Source organism: Pleurodeles waltl, chromosome 12, assembly GCF_031143425.1.
Source record: "Pleurodeles waltl isolate 20211129_DDA chromosome 12, aPleWal1.hap1.20221129, whole genome shotgun sequence".
NCBI lineage: Eukaryota > Metazoa > Chordata > Amphibia > Caudata > Salamandridae > Pleurodeles > Pleurodeles waltl.
Window position 1 is genome coordinate 139,863,387 of NC_090451.1, and position 19,937 is coordinate 139,883,323.

Sequence of the window (19,937 nt, forward strand, 5' to 3'; positions counted from 1 at the left end):
CCCAGGGTCCCCTGATCGTATGCCCACCACCCCATAGGTGCCTTTACGCTTCCCCATCAGGCCTACCAAGTCTGCCAACAGAGAGGTGAAAACGAGTGTACGTTTTCTGTAATCTGGGCGGTGTCAGGACATGCCCTACCAAATATCCAGAACACAGAAATAAGAAATTGGGCCCAGCCTGGCCTTGTCCAGCCTTTGACGGGCATAGACGGGCCCGGTCTTGGCCGGGCTTCGCCCAGGCATTGCCGCACAGCAGTCCCAAAATCCAACTTTATGCACCTCCGGGCATGGAAGAAACAACAGGGGTGGCTTCCTGCCGCAAAGATAGCTGACAGAGTTAGTTTCAGGCCCTCGACCCCGTCACAGCACGTTAAGTTAAAGAGTAAGCCTTTTCTATTACACCCTCGGTCCGTCCAGATGGGAAACACGACCCCTTGACACAAAGTGTAAAGTCTGAATTGCTTAATATTGGTGTGAGGGCGAATATCATTGAGGAAAGGCCCCTCTGTCCTTTCACTCTACTCCAAACGGTCACAGTGGTGCTGGTTAAGGAGGTGGAATAAGTTAGGTACCCATTGCTGACGTGTCTTTCCAAGAAAGGGCACATTCCATCTGACAGAGCCAGCTATTAGCTGGTCAATAAAGTGCCAACTCTTTTCTTAGGGGCCCGATGGCACTATGGTGCAACATCCTCGCTTTGTAAAATAACACAACACAGTGAAAAATAGTGGATTGGCCTTCGCAAAATAGACAAGTCTTTCCAATGTAAGTGCCTGAATAAACAGTTTATTTGAAGTGTTTCCATCCAAGCATTTTCCTGCAGGATACTGCTTATTCTATGTAAATCCTATGCAATATCCTGTGGATGTGTATATGTTGCCCCTGCCAAGCACAAGCCCCCATCTGCTAAAACATACTCACAGATCTTGAGACTCACCTCTCTTTCTAACAGAGTCAGGCTCACTCTTCTGGATCCAGAGCCACCACATCTATGCTTATTGACCAGAAATTCTGCCAAAGCAACAGTGCTGCTGAATGCTGGAAGGTACTAAATACCAATGCTGCCTAATCTTTATTATATCTATGCCTCTTTCTTCTCTTCAGTGACCCTATACTTTGTGTCTCTTTATCTCATATTTACACATTAGTTTTCATCCCTCCTTTCTCCCTATGTCGCTGTTTCACACCTTTCCTCCTTCTTTCCCCCTTTTCTGCCTATCTCATTCTGAGTCAAAGGCTGACGGTGGAAATTGAGTCATGCTTCCCAAAAAGGGGTGCTAGTGCCCACCACCTGCAACCACTTGCACTTATTAAGCACTGAGCCAACACAGGATGACAGCGGCCATAGCACCCCACCCTCTATGTAGCATAGGACATTATTGCTTAAGTACTAGTACTTCGGATAGTATCACGTCTAAGTGCACTAATTACCTTTGTGTAAATAAATGCATATTCTTGTTTAAATTGACATCACCTGTGACAAGGAATTTTATTTATTATAATTTAATAGTACTGTATCTGACTTCAGACATCTCCTTCACCTCCTAGAGTAAGCCATCTCTATTGACCCCCGCTACCCTGGGACAGTCAAGTGTCCAAATGGAGTGACTTAGTGATCCTGTTGCTGTTCAATTGAACTTGAGCCCATCGGACACTTTTAGCAATTGACTATAACCACCACACATACTGCCCCACTGGCAGTGATTGATCTAAGACATGGAGTTAAGACCTTGTATAAATGCATGAGTCCTTGAACTGATTTGTTTGTCAACTGACAACCAATGTTATAGAGACTGAATCAATGTAACATGTGCCCTAGAAGACCACCTGTGACCAAATGGGATGCCAAGGTTTGGTTATCCAGCCCACTCTTCAATTGAAACATGTGCAGTTTCATGAGCTTTTGAACCTTTTACTGAAATTGACAAGTCCTAATATATCTTCAAACTGACAACTGAAAGCGAGATTTTCATTGCTTGGCACCTGAAGTTGTTTGTCTCACTGGTAACAGGGCAGTCATACAGGCCAAAGGTATGAGAAGCAGGGTTGGATTTGACCTAGAAATAGCGGGGGCTTTGTCTTAATAATTAATAAAGATTAATCTTCATGCACTAGTGAACCATACCAAATGGACATTAAAGTAGTTGTAATTTTAGTTTATCATTGTCAAGGAGAAAGATAACCTTAGTGTGGGCCATACAGGTGGAACAATGCCTTAAAATGGAAATTTGGCTCCAAATTAGCATAATAGCAAGGGGCCCAATAAGGAAGATAAAGAGACCCCATTAACCAGTGGCTCAGTGACAGACAGAACAAGTGAAATTACCAAGTTGTGTTTTCAATCTTTTCAAAGGAACTAAGCCTCTGACGCCCTGCTCTGATAGTCAATCTCATGCGAAAATATGGGTGGCAATGCCAAATGCTAATGAAAAGTCAATCAAAATCAGACAACTGACACAGCCAACAACAGCTATCCTGCATAGTTCATCAGGATGTTCAAGCAATACCATCGCTCTTCCTTTGCTTGATTAAATCTAGAAATGGTGATGAGGTTCTTGGCATTGGAAAAAGCTTGTAATAGGACAGTTATTCTTTTTTCCACTTGCTTGGATGGATTTCCTAATGTGGCTACTGGGCAGTTATTGCTATCTAGTGAGTGTTTCTTCAATTGAAAAAACACTGCATTCTTGAAGGCAATTAGAATAAGAATCTCACTGTCATCTCCTATGCCATTTTCCATGAGCAAGAGGTGATTGTGACTTAACCACTTCTTTTGGTTGTTAATTAGAGCACCACTCACCATTAGGAGGCCATGAGCTTCAAGTGATAACAATAACTTGGTAGGTCTTCTCTACTAACAAATGGGAACCCGTGAGAGACTTTGGCAAGAAGATCTGACATGATCATTCATTGCTGATTTGCCACCCAACATGTTTGATGGCTGAGCCACATAAACCCATCCAAGAATAGCTCCATCAAATGCAGCAATCTATTCTAATAATAGAGGATTTACCAGATACCTTCAGTATGGTAATCCACCACCTTTTTTTCAAAAGGCTGAGGGACTGGTTTGATGTTTGTGAATTGGCCCTGATGTAGTGAAAAGGGATCCTCAACTGCAGTAAAATCCAGGTAATTCTTCTTGCAAAACCACACAAGTGAGAGGGGAGTTCTTCAAAGTTCATTTATGTCACCTCCCCTCTAGAAGAGGTATCTAAGACATCTAACTAAAATTGGATAGATTTTCCAAAGTGAATACCAGCTACATGCAGCAGTGACTGGTAACATTTGAAAGTGGTGGGAGGTAAAATTCTGGTATGAATTTTATGCAGCAGGTGACACAAGCAAGCTTGACAGACAAATGTGGGGTCCAGAGTTGAGAAAAAAAGATTGGCAAATGCTGCATTCTAAAGTAAGTGAATTTTGTGATAAATCAAGACTTATAAGGCAGTGGAACGTATAGTCTTGAAGTATTAGACACATTAAAAATGGCACCATATCTTGTTGCATTAATATGTTCAACAGTTACTATAATGTGCAAATTGTACAGGACAACTACAACCCTTTAAAGTGTGTGTTTGCCCAGTGTCTTGCACTGCATGTGGCATCAACTGTTGGAAGGAAATACTCTATCCTGGCTTCAGGAAGCACCCACAGCCGCTGGCTGCAATCAGTCATATAGAAATATGTGCAGACAAGTCTTTAAGTAAGATTTAAAAAGTGAGACCTCTCTAAATGGGAAAATGTAAAATAAATTTATGTGGTTCCCACAGTGTGTCACCCAACCAGTATTTTGGTTTCTCTCTGAGATGTAATTGCATTCAGAAATATAACACAACACCTGACATACACCTAAAACCAGTGAATAGGATTGGCTTTGTTAATGGTTTGTTATAAATAATTAACATTGGAAATGTTTCAATTCTGATATGGTGAGTCTTTGAATTAAATATTACTGAGGCCTCTGGAAGGAGGTTGGCTCTTGTAGGAAAGTAGCCTCTTTCTAGCTTGGTTACCCCCACTTTTGGCCTGTTTGTCAGTGTGTCTACTGGGATCCTGCTAACCAGGACCCCAGTAGTTATGCTTTCTCCCTTAAATTTAGTTGTTGGTTACGGTTGTCACAGTATTACACCCACAATTGGCACATTATAAGTCCATAGTATATGGTACTTAGCTACCCACAGCAATGGGGTTCCAGGGGATCCCTATGGGGTGCAGCATATATTTTTCCACCCATAGGGAGCCCATGCAAAGGGTTCTGCAGGCCTGCCATTGCAGCCTGTGTGTTAAGGTGCAAGCACCCTTTCACTGCCATTTTTCTCTACACCAGGACACTTCTAAGTCACCCCTATGGCAGGCCTTCTCGCCCAGAGGGTAGGGTGCACTAGTAGAGGTGCACCCACAAACTCCAGGCTCATTTTCCCAGACTTCACTAGTGTGGGGACACCATTTTAATGCGTGTAATGGGCATAGGTCTCTACCTATGTCCAGCTACATAATTGTAACTCCGAACACAGGCATGTTTGGTATCAAACATGTTGGAATCGTACCCCCAGGCTTTTGCAAGCATTGGTTGTATGATTCCGTGCATTCTGGGGGCTCCTTAGTGGTCCCCCAGTATTGCCATTTAAGCCTTCTGAGGGTTTCCAGGCAGCCCAAGCTGCTGCCACCTCCCAGACAGGTTTCTGCCCTCCTGTTTCTTGAGAAGCTTGAGGCCCAGGAAGGCAGAACAAAGGATTTCCTTTGGGAGAGAGGTGTTACACCCTCTCCCTTTGGAAATTGGTGTTACAGGCTTGGGAGAGGTAGCCTCCCCAAGCCACTGGAAATGCTCTGAAAGGCACATTTGATGCCCTTCTTGCATAAACCAGTCTACACCAGTTCAGGGACCCCCAGTTCCTGCTCTAGCGTGAAACTGGACAAAGGAAAGGGAAGTGACCACTTCCCTGTCCATCACTCCCCCGGGATTGGTGCTCAGAGCTCTTCCAGAGGGTTCCTGGGTTTTGCCATCTTGGATTCAAGGTTGGCAGGGAACTCTGGGAGCTTCTGGGTGGCCATTGCAAGCAGGTGACATCAAAGTCCCCTCCTGATAGGTGGTCACCCAGCTAGGTGACCAATCCCCCTTTCAGGGCTATTTAGGGTCTCTCCTTGGGGTGGTTCCTCAGATTCTGATTGCAAGACTCCAGCAGGAATCCTCTGTATCCTCCACTTAGACTTCTCACCTAAGAAACTGCATCTGGACTCTTCAGGACCCACAAGCTGCAACAAAGAAGCAAGACACCTTCTGCAACATTGTAACTCCGGCTCCTTCCAGCAACTGCAACATTTCCCCAGTTGTGCATCCTCTGAGGACAGCCTTTCCTCAGCCTGCATCAGAAGAGTGAAGGAATCTCTCTTGGGGTGAAGGAGTCACTCCTCTGCTTCTGCAGGCACCAACTGCAATGACGACTGGCTGTGTGGATCACCTCTCCTGCTGAACTGCTTGGATCCCGCATCACGGGTGATGGACTGAAGTGGTCCCAATGGTCCTTTCTTCCAACTGTCGAGCTCTGGTGGAGGTAAGCTCTTACCTCCCCATGCAGGACAGTACCCCCATGGACCATGTTATTTGCAGCTGCCAAGGCTTGTTGGTATCCTTCCTCCAAGATCTTCATGCATCTTGAAGCTCCGGCCCCCAGCACTCTATCCTGCGACGCATAGCTCCCTGAGTGGTTCTCCGGCAGCGTGTATTACTTACCTCCTAAGGGAGTATATTCTCTATGGTATTTTTGGTATTTGGGTCACCAAAATAAAATACCTTTATTTTTGTAACACGGAGTGTTTTCTTTCTTTCTTTGCGCCGCATTTGTGTCATTTTTTGACTCAAAAGTGGTGCAAACTTACAAAATATAATTGTATTTTGAGCATTTGCGCTGCTTTTGCATCAACAAATGACCCAAATGTGGTGAAAAAAAAGTATAAATATGGGCCTTAGCATGACTGCAGTGGTATTGTATGAGCTTTGCATGTCTCCTAGATAAGGCTTGGCTGCTCATCCACAGCTACCTCTAGAGAGCATGGCTTCTAGACACTGACTACACTACACTAATAAGGGATACCTGGACCTGGTAGAAGGTGTAAGTACCATAGGTACCCACCACACACTAGGCCAGCCTCCTACAGCTTTCAGTTATGTGTGCAGTATGTTAGATACATATGCCCTTTTTCTTTGCATCTCATCCGTCTGCACATCTTCACTGCCTCTCTTTCCTCTGCAGCACCCTCTTTTCACTCATCAGCGAATGCATTTCCTCAGATCTCCTTCACTTCACTACTTCCAAACATTCACTGCACTCACTAACATTTAAGCAATTTATTTTCTTTTGCTTTTGGCTAGTAAATACTTTGATATCTGTGTACCACCTTCACACACACTTCCACAGAATTTCAGTTGCAACTGGAATACATGACCATTGTTCTGTGTGCTCTGCAGTGAAACCTCAGTGGGCCTCAGTGTCAGACCTCTAAATCAATGCCCCTCATAAACACCTGGCACAGCTCAAAGTAGATGGTATGCAAGAAATGCACAGAAAAAATAGAGAAACACAATATGATAAAATAGCCAACACTCTAGGTCGATGCAAGATTAAGGGCCTAATTTAGTTCTAGGAGGAGGGGAATACTCCATCACAAACATGACGGATATTCTGTCTGCTCCATTACGATCCCACTATATTCTATGGAGATTGTAAAAAGGTGGATGGGATATCCAACACGTTTGTGCCAGAGTATTCCATCCTTCAAGAACTAAATCAGGCCTTAGGTAAAATTTGTGAAATAAGAGAGGAACTAAATTGTTGACATGCACTGCTTTAATGTTTTTAACATTCATTGCTGGCAAATTAATCCATGTTTTTGCATTAATGTTAAAGTCATGACGATAGAGCCAGTTTTATCAACATACAGCAGATAACTGTCTTTATTATAAGCATATATTTTTCCCTTTGCACTAGACTCAGATATTTGGAACAACTTTGTAATGGAACAAAAACCCTGCTTGTCTTTTCGATCAATTTCGCAGGGGAACAAGTACAGCAGTTTCACTTCTGAAGGACCTAGCAACATGCAGAAAGGGCCTAAGGGTGTCACAGTGGAAGAGGTTAGCGTGACCAGGTGTCTCAGCACAGTATACACAACACATGATTAGCATTATGACACTTACCATTACCGTGGCAAGGCACCAAATCATACATGCTTACATCCACTCCTACGTGTGCCGAATGGGAAAGGGTGATATCTATGCCTGTGAATGATGGGCTGCAGTCCTCACGTAGGGATGTAGACTCTGAGGCCTGAAACCATGATGCTCAAAGTGTCACAGGTCTAAAGTGGCTACTACCATAGACTGCAATGGCAAAGAATGGCTTTAGAATGGTAAACACTGCATCATACGTCACAGTTCAGAAAGGTAATTTACTACCTGGCTTCCGTCTCCTTCAGAGTGAGGCGGGTCAGGCAGCCTGGGACAGACAGCCCAGAAAAACATCAATTCATTTTGAGATATGATGGGATCGCTAAATAAATCAATCTATTTAATATTTGTGCAGGAATGTAAAGGGATTTCAGTGGGATGCAGCCCCTGAAACTAATGGAGAAACCCCTGGCTGCATATTGAGGACATTGCCAATGGTCAGGTGGGAGCCCCTCCTCACTTTTCAAAAGTCATTGTAGAATTTCAATAGTTCTACCATCCTCTAGTCTACATGAATCTAGTGAAAGCTAATTTAGCAACAGTGGCGGCTGCTAGGAGGGAAAAGTGGTGGGCAGCGTGGGGGACTATAATTAAAAAGATAAAAGAAAACTTACTTGCCCCTGTCGCCACGCCATCTTGGTGCTCTTCTGCTCCTGATGCACAGGCTCCCAGACTGCCTTGCACCAATCCAGACTCTGCACTCATGCTGGTAAATCTATTACCCAGCATGAGAGAAGCACCAGGTTTGATTGGAGCAGGCTGGTTTTATGCTGCCACAGGGACTAGCAGCCTGCGCCTGCTGTTCTGTATGCAACAGCCTGGAGCTATCTAAGTGTGCATCTTTTGCTATGTTTGCTGCTTTCAGAAAATGGCCCAGCCTTGAAGACTCAACTCAGGCTCCATCATGAAAAAAATGATAATAAAATTGCTTTATTATCATTTTAATTTACATGTTTTCATCTGCTGGCTCCAGTAGTGGGGCGACACTGCTCCTCAATAACAGAGGAGCCACCACTGTTTAGTGAGGGTCTAAAAAAGGACCTTTCAAGTGTTGTGACATTGTGTCTGATTTCAAAGAGAGGTTCATCTAATTAGTGTATATAGGGCAATAGGTTACTCAGACATGTTGGCCATTAAATTATTTAGGTTTTACTCAGAAAATCTGAGCCACCATATCTCAGCAACTTGGCCAGATAGGAATTTAGTTGGAGTTCCACTAATGCTTCTGGTGGCACTCTAGCTGATACATCTGCAGGGAAAATATGCTAGACTTTATTTTCTGCAATTGACTGTTAAACAAAAGATGCTAAATCCTGCAACTAATTCTGGCGAGTGCAGTGGTTTGTATTTTGGATCAGTGCTGGAGTTTGTTGTGGCACTCATAAGACTCCAGAGTTAATGAAACATAGTGCACATTGTGCAGTATCTGCAGCCAAACACTAAAATAACCACACACACAGAGGTTAATGCAAGTAAGTTGCATTAGGATACAATGTTCATGATGGGATCTATAAACCCTGCCATTTTGCCCAGAGGGGAGTGGCAGAGAACAGATTGAACAATTATCTGATCACTAAATGAAAATTTTACAGTAGGGATATCTGAGGAACCGTGGTATGTTTTTATGAACATTCATTAGAAACCATGTGACAGCTCTTAAAAACAAGCATTTGGAATACAATGGTCTCGTGTTTGCTCGAGTTAGAGCTCTTAGGGTTGTAAATTACTCGACTTTTCTTGCCACACAGATTGAAAATAAGAGAAAGAGAGTGAGGGCGAGCTGGCCCTGGAAAAGTCCCCCTCTGCTGCTGGTTTATGTTTACAGAGGGAGCTGGTGGGGAGGAGGGACTGAACACACACCCACAGTGTAAGACGAACTGGCAAATACTAAAAAAAAAGTCCCTTGCCGAAGAGATAAGCAGGACATAGCGTAATTCTACAGTACTTTGTGCTGTTCCCAAAGAGAAAAAGGCAGGACAAAGAGGCAGAACTTACCACTAGCAAGCAAGGATTTTTGAATGGCAGTGGAACCAACAAATGAAATCACTGGAGCTCACAGTTTAAGTATGCTTAAAAAGTATACAACACGTCGAACGCTACACTCGACCTAATAATGGGGACCCCTTCACCAGTCCCTACATTCCTGTTTCTGACTTTTAATGATTTACCTTTCTTGTGTGTTTTTACTAAGTACCATTACTTGAAGCCATGTCTCTGTGAGGAGATAGAGACACATTGCTAGGCTGCCCTGTTTTCAGTGTTTATTTTTTGTGGATTTCCGGGGTATATTTTCGGTGCTTTCCAAGACTTTTGAAAAGAATGCTTATCAATGTTAACTAGCTGCCTAAACCTCAAAATAGACAAAAACTGGGTTTTTCCAGTGTTTACAAAACATGTTATGAAGTACGTATTTCATTTAAAAGAGAAGTTATGTAGAGTATGTGGTGCATTCTCATTGGTAGTTTGTGTCACACCTCATTATAATCTCTTATATTATTACATCTCACACTTACTTTGTCAGGTTTACTGAACTTTTAACTGGTTAAAGTTGCTAGAGTTGAATTCAAATCTCAGAGGTGACCACTTCTGTCAACAGCATTATACCTTGTAAGACCTTTAAAATGATGAAATACACCAGATTAATTTGTAGCGCTACATTCTAAGGCACCTCACCCCGATTCTGTAAGCATACACATCACTGCATTCTGCATTCTTTGTCTGACTACATTATGGTGGTGCTGCTGTTGTGTGGACTTTCATAGCTGCCAAATATCCCCATGGCAAATGTCTCACTGTAGGTTAATCTTGACCTTATAACAAACATCACATTGTATTCTTGGGCTTGTAGGTTATCTGTTCAATCCATCAATCAATCGTGGATTTGTAAAGCATGGCAAATCACCCTTAGGGTCTCAAGGTGCTGGATGTAGGTGTGCTGCTCAGTCAAAGTGCCAGGTCTTAAGGCCCTTTCTGAACTGCTTGAGTGATGCGGTGTGCCTGAGCTTGAGGGGTAGTGTGTTCCATGTACAGGCTGCTAGGCAGGAGAAGGATCTTCCTCCTGCTGAACTTTTTTGGATCTTGGAGACAGCTGCAATGGCGAGCTGGGAGGAATAGAGACGTCTGTTGGGTACGTAGAAGGTGAGACGATGGTTGAGATAGGTCGGTCCTATATTGTGCAGTGCCTTGAAGTTGTGGATCAGGAGGTTGTAAGTGATTCGCTTGTTGACTGGGAGCAGTGTAGGTCTCTGAGATGGGAGGAACTTCTGCTGTGTCAGGGTATGTCCAGGATGAATCTGGCTGCTGTAGTCTGGACTCTGTAGTTTTGATTGAAGTTTCTTGGTAATGCCCGTATAGAGTGCGTTGCCGTAGTCCAGTTTGCTGGTGATGAGTGCTTGGGTGACTGTCGTCCTTGTGTCAGGGAGAATCCACTTGAGGATCTTCCGCAAGAGATGGAGGCTGTGAAAGCTTGATGAAGAGACGGTGTTAACTTGGAAGATCATCAATAGAGAGGAGTCCAGGATGATGCCCATGTTGCGCATATGGTCAGTGGGGGAGGGGACGTTACCCAGAGAGGTGAGCCACCAGGAGTCGTTCCAGGCAGAAGAGATAGAGCCGATCACGAGGATCTCTGCCTTGTCCAAGTAGATCTTGAGGAAGCTGGCCTACATCCAGGCGGCGACTGCTCTCATCCCGTTGTGGAAATTCCTTTTGGCTTGAGCAGACTTCTTGGACAGGATCAGTTGGGTTGTTAATACTGTAATTATAGGCTCCAAAACCCCACTAGTAAAGTGCGGTTGGGTAAAAAGCGAGAATTACCTGAAGGCTTCAAACAAAACAATGGGGCGCTTTGCAAATATGAATTTTCTTGGTTTATGAAAAGTCTTGTGTCGTGTTTTCACCGCTACACCTATGTGCATGGTGACAGCACTCTTTTAAAGGGAGCTGTCAGAGCACTACGCATAGAATGTTTAATGACTGGGGTGTCTGTCAGTTCACTTGCTAACACCTGCATGGCTGTTTTGAATGTATTGGGTAGACTCCAATTAGTGAAGTGCCAAGATACACCTTCGGCTGTGAGTCACTGTGCTATAACAATTGGTAATAACATAACATAACCAATATTGAAGGGGGCTGACATATCAAAGGGGTTTACTGATTCTGTGTCTGTGGATAAATGTGATAGTACATACTGGCCAAGGTCCCTAATTGCCAGCTATTTCGCCAATTAGTAAAATAATTAATCACTACCAAAAGTGCATGAAATAATTGGATCAGACCTAAAACATGCTTGTAAATACTGCACCTTTAATCGAAGCACACAAAACTAGAGGAAACAAAAGGAAGAAGGAACTATATTTTAGTGATATCCCTAAGCAACAAACCCAAAGCAGAATACTCTTATGCCAGCCGTTCTTGCTACTGCCTTGTATAACAAAGTTACATTGTGTTGGCCCCTTCAGGAAGAAATAAAAATGATTAATTCTCTCTCCCTTCTTTGAACAGCATTTTAGTTTGTGGTTTGTGCAGGTGTTTGTCAGTGTATATATGTTTGCACTGATAAACACTATTTCCCTTCGGAGGGGTTTTATCAGCTATTACATATCAAAACCTAACACAGGATAGCCTTCCTTACCCATCTAGTAGAAGGTTGTCTACATGTGGTGGGTTGGCTACTGCTTACCTTGTATTGATCATCCCACACAAAATATATGATCTTTTCTCAGTGACAGTAAGCCTTGCCTTAGATGATGTACCAAGTTCAACCAGTATGTACTAGCTCGAATAAAGGCTATGCTTTCTGTTGCCCAAGGCAGTTTTTGAGGTCCAAAGACCCAACAATGTTGATGCTCACGTTCTCAAAGGAGGATGCCAGTGACAGGCATGGTGTTCAGGAGACCCTTAAGCTGTTGTTTATCTGAACCCAGAAGTGATTCCAAAACAAATGTGGCCTCAGCTTCTTCAGTGCCCTGACCACAGCAAATGCTTCCAACTCAGTAGTACTCCACCTCTGTTCCCGGGAAGTAACTTCCTACTAATGAAGGCTTTCGGTTAGTCTAGGCCCTACTCATTCAACTATGACAATACTATGCCTATGCCATGCTCTGAGGCGACTATTTGCATAATAGAATCTTTGGAAAAATCAGGGGCCTTGAGTACAAAGAGGGAGTCAAAGGCTTTCTGACAGGCATCTGTCCAGATCATCCTCCTTGGCTGCTTCTTTGAAGTCAGCTCAGTTCAGGAGCCACAATGGTGTCATACCCCTTGACAAATCTCCTGTAATATACAGTGAGATCCAGAAAGGCCCTCACATCTCTCTGTATTTTGGAGGGCTCCCAGGCCGTGATGTTTTTTTATCTTGGCCTGGAGGGGCTGTACCTTATCCCTGCCTACCAGGTGTCCCAAGTACACCACATCCCCCTGCCCTATCTGTCACTTACTGGCATTGATAGTCAGACCTGCCTGTTGTAGAGCCTCTATCACTTCCTGCAGGTGAAAGAGGTGGTCCTCCCAGCTGCCATTGAAGACTGCTTTGTCATCCCGGTAAGCAGCACTGAAGGTCTCTGTCCCCGCCAAATCCTGGTTCATCAGCCTGTAGTAGGTTGCAGGGGAATTTTGAGGCCAAATGGCACTACCTTTAATCGGAAGTGGTCTTCTGATTTTGAAAATGCCAGCCTCCCCTTAACCCCCTTAGTTAGGGCAATCTGCCAGTACTCTGGCATCAAATCAAAGGTACTCAAGAACCTAACAGACAACAAGGTGGCAATATGCTCATCAACTCTGGGTATGGGGTGAGGTCAGTCTTTCTGACTGAATTGAGGCCCCTCTAGTTTGCGCAGATGTGGATTTCTGGATGGTGCCTGATGGGGCAGTCTTTGAAACCAGTGCCACTGGGCTGGACCAGGGACTACTGGACTACTCAATCACTTCCAACTCCAGCATCTTCGAGGCCTCCTCCTTGATACAGGCGCTCACCTTGTCTGACGGTCTGTGGATTTTGTTTTGGATAGGGGCACTGTCATCAGTTTCGATTTCATGGGTACATAAGTGTGTAAACCCAGGGGTGAGGGAGAACAGAGAGGTGAACTGTCCCAACAGTTGACCAAAGGCCCTCTGCTGCACTGAGGTCAGGGTAGGGGAGAGGTGAACACTCTTCAATGGCCCATCTTTCTCTTGGGATGACAGAAGATCAGGGAGAGGCTCGCCCTCCTCCTCTACATCATAATCCATCACCAACAACATAGTGACACGAGAGACCTCTCATTAGTGGGGCTTCAGACAATTGAGTTGGGTGACCCATAGAGGGTTTCTGAGGGTCTTGAGGTCTACCAGATAGGTGCCCCATCCTCTCAATCATCACACAGGGCCCTGTCCAATGATCTTGGACAGCCCTTTGCTCAACGGGCTCCATCACCGACAACCTCTGGCTAGGCTGAAAAGCAACGAGAGTGACCTCCTTATCAAACAATTAATTCATTACCTCCTGATTAGCGTCTACGTTCTCAGGAAAACTTCTTCCAGAAACACACCATTTGGTTGCAGATGGCTACCATGTAGCTAACTGCATCCTGAGGGGGCTTCTTGGGAGCTCACTCCAATGTCTTCTACACCAAACCGAGAGGTCCCCCTACAGATTGACAATAGAAGAGGTCAAAATGGCCGAACCATACTCCTGCCTGTTTGCTGTACCCTGTGTATGCAAAGAGTAGAAAGTGCAAGAAGACGATCCACTTCCGCCTCATGGACTCAGGTACACCAATAATCATGCCCTTTAGGGTCTTGTACAACCTATCAAGAAGCCCATTAGTCTGGGGGTATTAAGGTGTGGAGAACTTGTAGGTTACCCCACATTCCTTCCACACTGACTTCATTCTCTGACTCCCAAAGCTGAGGAACATCCACAATTTACAACAAGCAGGACTTAAAGCTATAGACAGCAAGATACAGCTTTCCCTGCTGGTCAGTGCTGAATTCTGAATAGGCCCTATGATTCACACAGGTTCTTCTGACCTAAGAATTTTGTGCCTGTACATTGGCCGTTGTAGCAGTGTACCGCATAGGGCACAGATGTAATATCATAGAGGGTGAACAGATCAGATAAGACATTGTGAAAGTTCACTTCCACCTCAACAACAGTGTCCCATACAGCTTCAACAAGAAAATAACTAGAACAATTAACAAGCAGAGATGTGGCCATGACATTTAAATTAAGAGAGGGCCTGTAAAGACTTTATTTTATTTTTTCATTAAAAGTTCAGGAGTGAATTATTCTTTTGGTGGATTCAACAGGATCAGCAGGACATTAAAGAAATCCAGAAAGGTATTCAGTATTCTGTTCACTCTCAAATTAAGAAAGAAAGATTCCAAAACAGTAGACCAATAGAGGCAGTGTGTATTTGGCTGAAATATGTAGAGCATAGAGCAGCGTGATCATAATAGTCTTGCCTACATTGATTCCTGTTTTTAACCTTGCTCAGGGTTCCCATGATTAAAAGTTTCCTTCTTGGATTAAGGAAAACCTAAGGCCATTTTAACTTGTAAGATCGCTAACCATAAAGATCCAGCTATGTTGTAAATCAGGCATTGCAGCACACTCAGATGCATTTGGTATCTCGGTTAGGAACCGGATGATGAAGCACGCCACTAACTGATGTTAGTAGGCGAATGTTCTTCTAAGAACTAAACAGGAGTGCCCTAAACATCAAATCAAAGGTGTTTGCAGGACATACATTGCAGGCTCGCTTTTTGTGATTGTTGTAGGACTTTAATTTTATCCAGATTTATTATAATTTTCTTCTTTTTAAATCACACCTAGGGAAATATTTAGAGTGCCCTAGCGCCACCTTGCGCCACATTAACGTCATTGTTTTTTACATTAATGTGGCCCAATGAGGCCGAAATCCCAGAGCCTTATTTACTGGGTGGTGCAATGCATGCATTGCGCCACTCTGTAAACCTTTGCACCACATTATGCTTGTGCCAGGCATAATGTATGCAAAGGGGACGTTCCCCCGTTAGGGTAGCCGGAAAGATGGCGCAAGGAAATCTATGAGATTTCTTTATACCATTTTTTATGGCACTTTTAATGCCTGCTCAAGAGCAGGCGTTAAAAGGGGCCTTCCATTCTTTAGAATGCGGCCCTATGTACTTTGCAGGAGTAGCACCAATATTTTGGAGCTACTCCTGCAAAGTACATCAATAGCGTCATGGAAAATGATGCTATTGCCCCTACCCTGGCCATGGTGCGCCGTATTTTAAATACGGCGCACACATGGTAGCGGTAGAGGGGTGCTAAGGAGCGCAGGGAAAGTGGCGCTGCACTCGGTGCAGCGTAACTTTCAATAAATCTGGCCCTAGGTTTCTCTGCAAGCTGACTTACTTTAAGTCCATGATGACCAGATTGCTGCATAGAGGAGACAGTTAATATGAGTACTATTCATCTTGGGGCTGAAGCCATTTAGTATTCCTACTGTTTTGGGTAGATCTGCTAAAAATAGTGAAAATAACTATGGGGCCAGTACACAACCCTGTCTAAAGCCAATCTCAGTGTGTATTTTAAATGACAGTGAAGTATCTATTTCCACTTGTGCCCAATTGTTTCTATGTAATTCTTGTAAAATCAAGAGTAGGCTGTGATTATTCTAAGGCTTCCCATAATATGTTCAGTCAACCATATCGAACGCCGAGGTGAAATCCATGAAGTAGCAGTACAAGCGAATCCTTTGCTCTGTGGATTTTCACGTTATGGCCCATGAACTGAAGCAATAGTCAGCAGTCGAGTGCCTCTACTTGAACCTCCTTGCTCTGTAGGGATTATTAATTTAGACTCTACCCATTCTTTCAGCATCCCCCAAATAATTTTCTAAAATATCAGGTTTGCTTGCCTATAATTTGGGGTAAGGCTAAAGCATCTCCTTTTTATTAGAAGGGTTTGATCACCACATCCTTTCATCTGTTTGAAAAAGTTCTTGTCTAATTCTCTGGAAGAACAGATAGAACAGACTGGATCACCAATTAATGTTTGCATTCACTATTATGGCAGGTATTTGACCAGGGCTGGCTTCTCTCGTCAATTTTAGTGCTTATGTAGTTTCCTTAATTATCCTCACAGTAAACTGCCCCCTAATTTCTCAACTTTCCCTCTTTCTTGTCCTCTTTCTTGCCTAGCCCATTTCCCCTGAATCTCAACATCTCTTGTGCTTTTTGGGATTTGATTGTTTCAGGCATGATTTTCCAGAATTCTTCTTGGTGGGTCCTTTTTTTTTGCCTATTAACCCTTTATACTATCTTCTGAGATCTATACGCTGGATATTATCTCCTTCTTCTGTAACAACCTTGCATAATTTTACAACTTTCTTATCCACTTTTTAATACTCTATCATTCATCATCCAACTACATATTTCTATGCTGCTTCTCAAGGATCTTCCTCTTTCCTTTTTTGTTTTCCTTGAATAGGTTAGCTTTTAAACATGCTACCACCCAGTTAATTATTTTCTCATACCAACAAAAACTTATTTCAGTCACCTGTTTCTAACAAATTACCTTATGACTTTGCTGACAAATCATTTAGCAAGGCTAGATGCTTCTCTGTTATACTTGTTGTTAACCATCTAGGCTGATACATTTTTAATGGGAACACTTGCTCTCTAATTTCCTTACTTAATGCTTTATGTAAAGGACGGTGATCACTACCTCCAATTTGCAATACTTCAAGTTACTCCACATTGCAATGGGGCCAGGCATACAAAGTTAATCAGTAGGACAATTCTTACATACATAAATGTTTTCCTTGCAGGACTGTACATTGGTACACATCCATTCAGACTAGTTAGTCTATTTGATGAAAGGAAGTTAGTCAATGATATATTTTTAAGGGTTCCAGAACTTTCAAGGAATATAGTGAAACTGATGCCATATGTTCTGATGTTATATGCAGGCAGCATTCACCTTGTGGACCTACAGGATGAATGGGTGATGTTTGAATAAGTTATTAGGAACCCCGTTAGTCTCCCTAGACAAATGTTAAGTTTGTGTCAGAAACCATCAGTTGGCTGGTTTTGCATGGCTATGCCACCCCTTTAAAAAACCCATCACATGAAAAGCTGAATGTAAAACATTAAGTTACTATTTTGTTCATACCCCTATCCATCTGAAGTTAATGATTGTATTTGTATTCTCATCTCATGGACATTTTTCTCTTTTTCTAGATTCACCAGACTGCATCAAGTGCCAAGATAATCAATGGTCGAACGAGAAACGGGATAATTGCATCCCCAAATCTACTGAATTTCTTTCCTTCCAAGATTCCTTGGGTTACATCTTGGTTGCTGTGGCAACAGCTAGTGCCTTAGTTCCTATTGTGATCCTAGTCATCTTCTTCAAACATCGAGAAACTCCAATAGTCAAAGCCAACAATCAGGTACTGAGTTGCCTTCTTCTTGTGGCCTTGTCACTCTGCTTTCTCAGCACATTCCTCTTCCTAGGACACCCCACAGATATTAAATGTATGCTGCAGCAGGTTACCTTCAGCATCCTCTTTGTCATGTATGTGTCTTGCTTATTGGCAAAGACTGTCCTGGTGCTGATGGCATTCAGAGCCACTCATCCAAACACCACCCTCAGAAGTGGTTTGGGCCCTAAGGTGCCAGCAATGATAGTCTTTACTTTCACACTTGTACAGACTCTAATATGTGTTGTCTGGTTGGCCTCATCCCCTCCTTATGCTCAACGAAATATGAAGTCCCTGATCAGGAAGATAGTGATTGAGTGCAATGAAGGCTCCCCTCAAGCCTTTTGGTGTGTTCTGGGATATATGGGGCTTTTGGCTCTTGGTAGTTTCCTGGTTGCATTTAAAGCTAGAAAGTTGCCAGACAGCTTCAATGAAGCCCAGCTCATCACATTCAGCATGATAACGTTCTTAACAGTTTGGACTCTGTTCCTTCCAACGTATCTGAACACCAAAGGGAAGTACATGGTGGCTGTGGAGGTCTTCACTATTATCTCCTCCTCAATGGGTATCGTAGTTTGCATTTTTCTTCCCAAGTGTTACATCATTTTGATCCGGCCTGATCTGAACAACAGAAGTCACATGAAGCGTAAGCTAAGTCATTAAGATCATAGAACTAATCCCATCTAGTGAAGGACAGAAAAAAAAATGGAGAAGAATGGGCAGGTTCAGAAGAAAGACTTGTTTATTCTAGGCATATGATTTAACAGTGTGCTTGATGCTGAACATGTTTGCATATCTTTCTGCTCTGCATCTGTAATTATTAAATATCGAAAATCAAAATGGTTACATAAAAAGGTTATAGAAATACCCTGCTAAAATGATTGACTTACTCTTTGATTCATTTGAATGAATAGGCCTGTTGCAATGTGGGCCCTGTGCTATGAGTGTGTATGCTCTTCTTTAGTGTTTAACAGTTTGAATAGTTTAGAAAGCTTAGCACATATAGGTTCAAGAGTGAATTCACACAGCTGAAACACCTACATTTCCCATCATACCTAGTCCCTAAGACTACACTTTCCATGATACTTAGGGCCAGATGTAGCAAAGGTTTTTAACCATTCTGTGTCTATGGGAAAAAGTGTTCGTACATATGGCCCTTAGTGATGATGCATTAATAGGCTGCATGAACTTTAACTTTGCACAGAACGTGGGTCCATGATCCTGTTGCACCTCCTGGTGTGCCGCACTCTGAAAAGGAATTCCACTTCATCAGAATGACTTATGGGATCCATGAGAAGTCATCATTTGTGTCTTTAATAAATACGCACATGTAAGTTTTGTCCTCCAGCTTTAGTGACAACAGGCTCCACACATTTTGATTTATCTCCTTTGGGGTCTGCCGGCCTTCCCATACTTCCATAGGGAAAAGGTTCTTAAACACTGGTCTGGTGACACTTTGGAGTTCCGCAACACCTACTCAGGAGGGGGTATGTGGACTGCCTAGAAAATTAAATATTATTAACAGATTATTAAAGTGTATAGAAAAAGGAAGCAAAATGTACAATTTTAAATGGTAAAATATTCTATAAATGTGAAGGAATTTGAAATTGGAGACTAGAAATTGAGTTGGTAACCCAGATTCATTCATAGAAGCAGTGCAAGTGCATCAAACAGTATATAAATTTACTATGGATGAAAAGCTCCACTCTTCATATTAAAATTCAATGTTGGTTACTTCATATTTGTATGTGAGCCAAATACAATATTTCATCATACATGTATATTTGTCTGATGGATGACTGGTTCCAAATTTGTATGCATTGTTTTGCATTTCAAATAATTGAAATTGTTTAGGCCGGGGTCCTCTGATTCCAATACCTTTTCACTGGAAGTCATTGGATTCCAATAATGATTAAGTGAGGGTCCTCAGGAGTCAAAAGGTTAAACACCACTGCCATAGAGAAAATAATGGCTCTTTTTAAAGGTACAACATTAACATTTCAAGGATAATTTTTCTTCCACTTTGTCCTTATATATAAGACAAATTGAACACCCTTAACAATAGTCTCTTCCCTTCCCTTTTATAGAGTAATATCTTGGGACTTGGTATGTGAGTCCTATGCGTGGCATGACAATATTTCCATGTTCCACCTTTAGAAACATCTCTGTAAGCTCCTATGTTTGTTCTGTTTTTTCCCTAACCCAGTATTGGCAAAGACTGCACAACAGGTATGGCCTCCCATTTCTGCATGTTTCATAGA

The 19,937-nt window shown here is 42.9% G+C and overlaps 1 protein-coding gene across 1 annotated transcript in view; it reads left to right on the top strand.

The window, feature by feature from the left end:
* LOC138267094 (vomeronasal type-2 receptor 26-like) overlaps positions 1-18,339 on the top strand; it is a 55,427-nt gene extending 37,088 nt beyond the window's left edge. Inside the window, exon 3 of the mRNA XM_069215942.1 lies at positions 17,435-18,339. Coding sequence (XP_069072043.1) covers positions 17,435-18,339 — 905 coding nt within the window. The remainder of the gene's footprint in view (positions 1-17,434) is intronic.
* Positions 18,340-19,937: the final 1,598 nt, after the last annotated feature.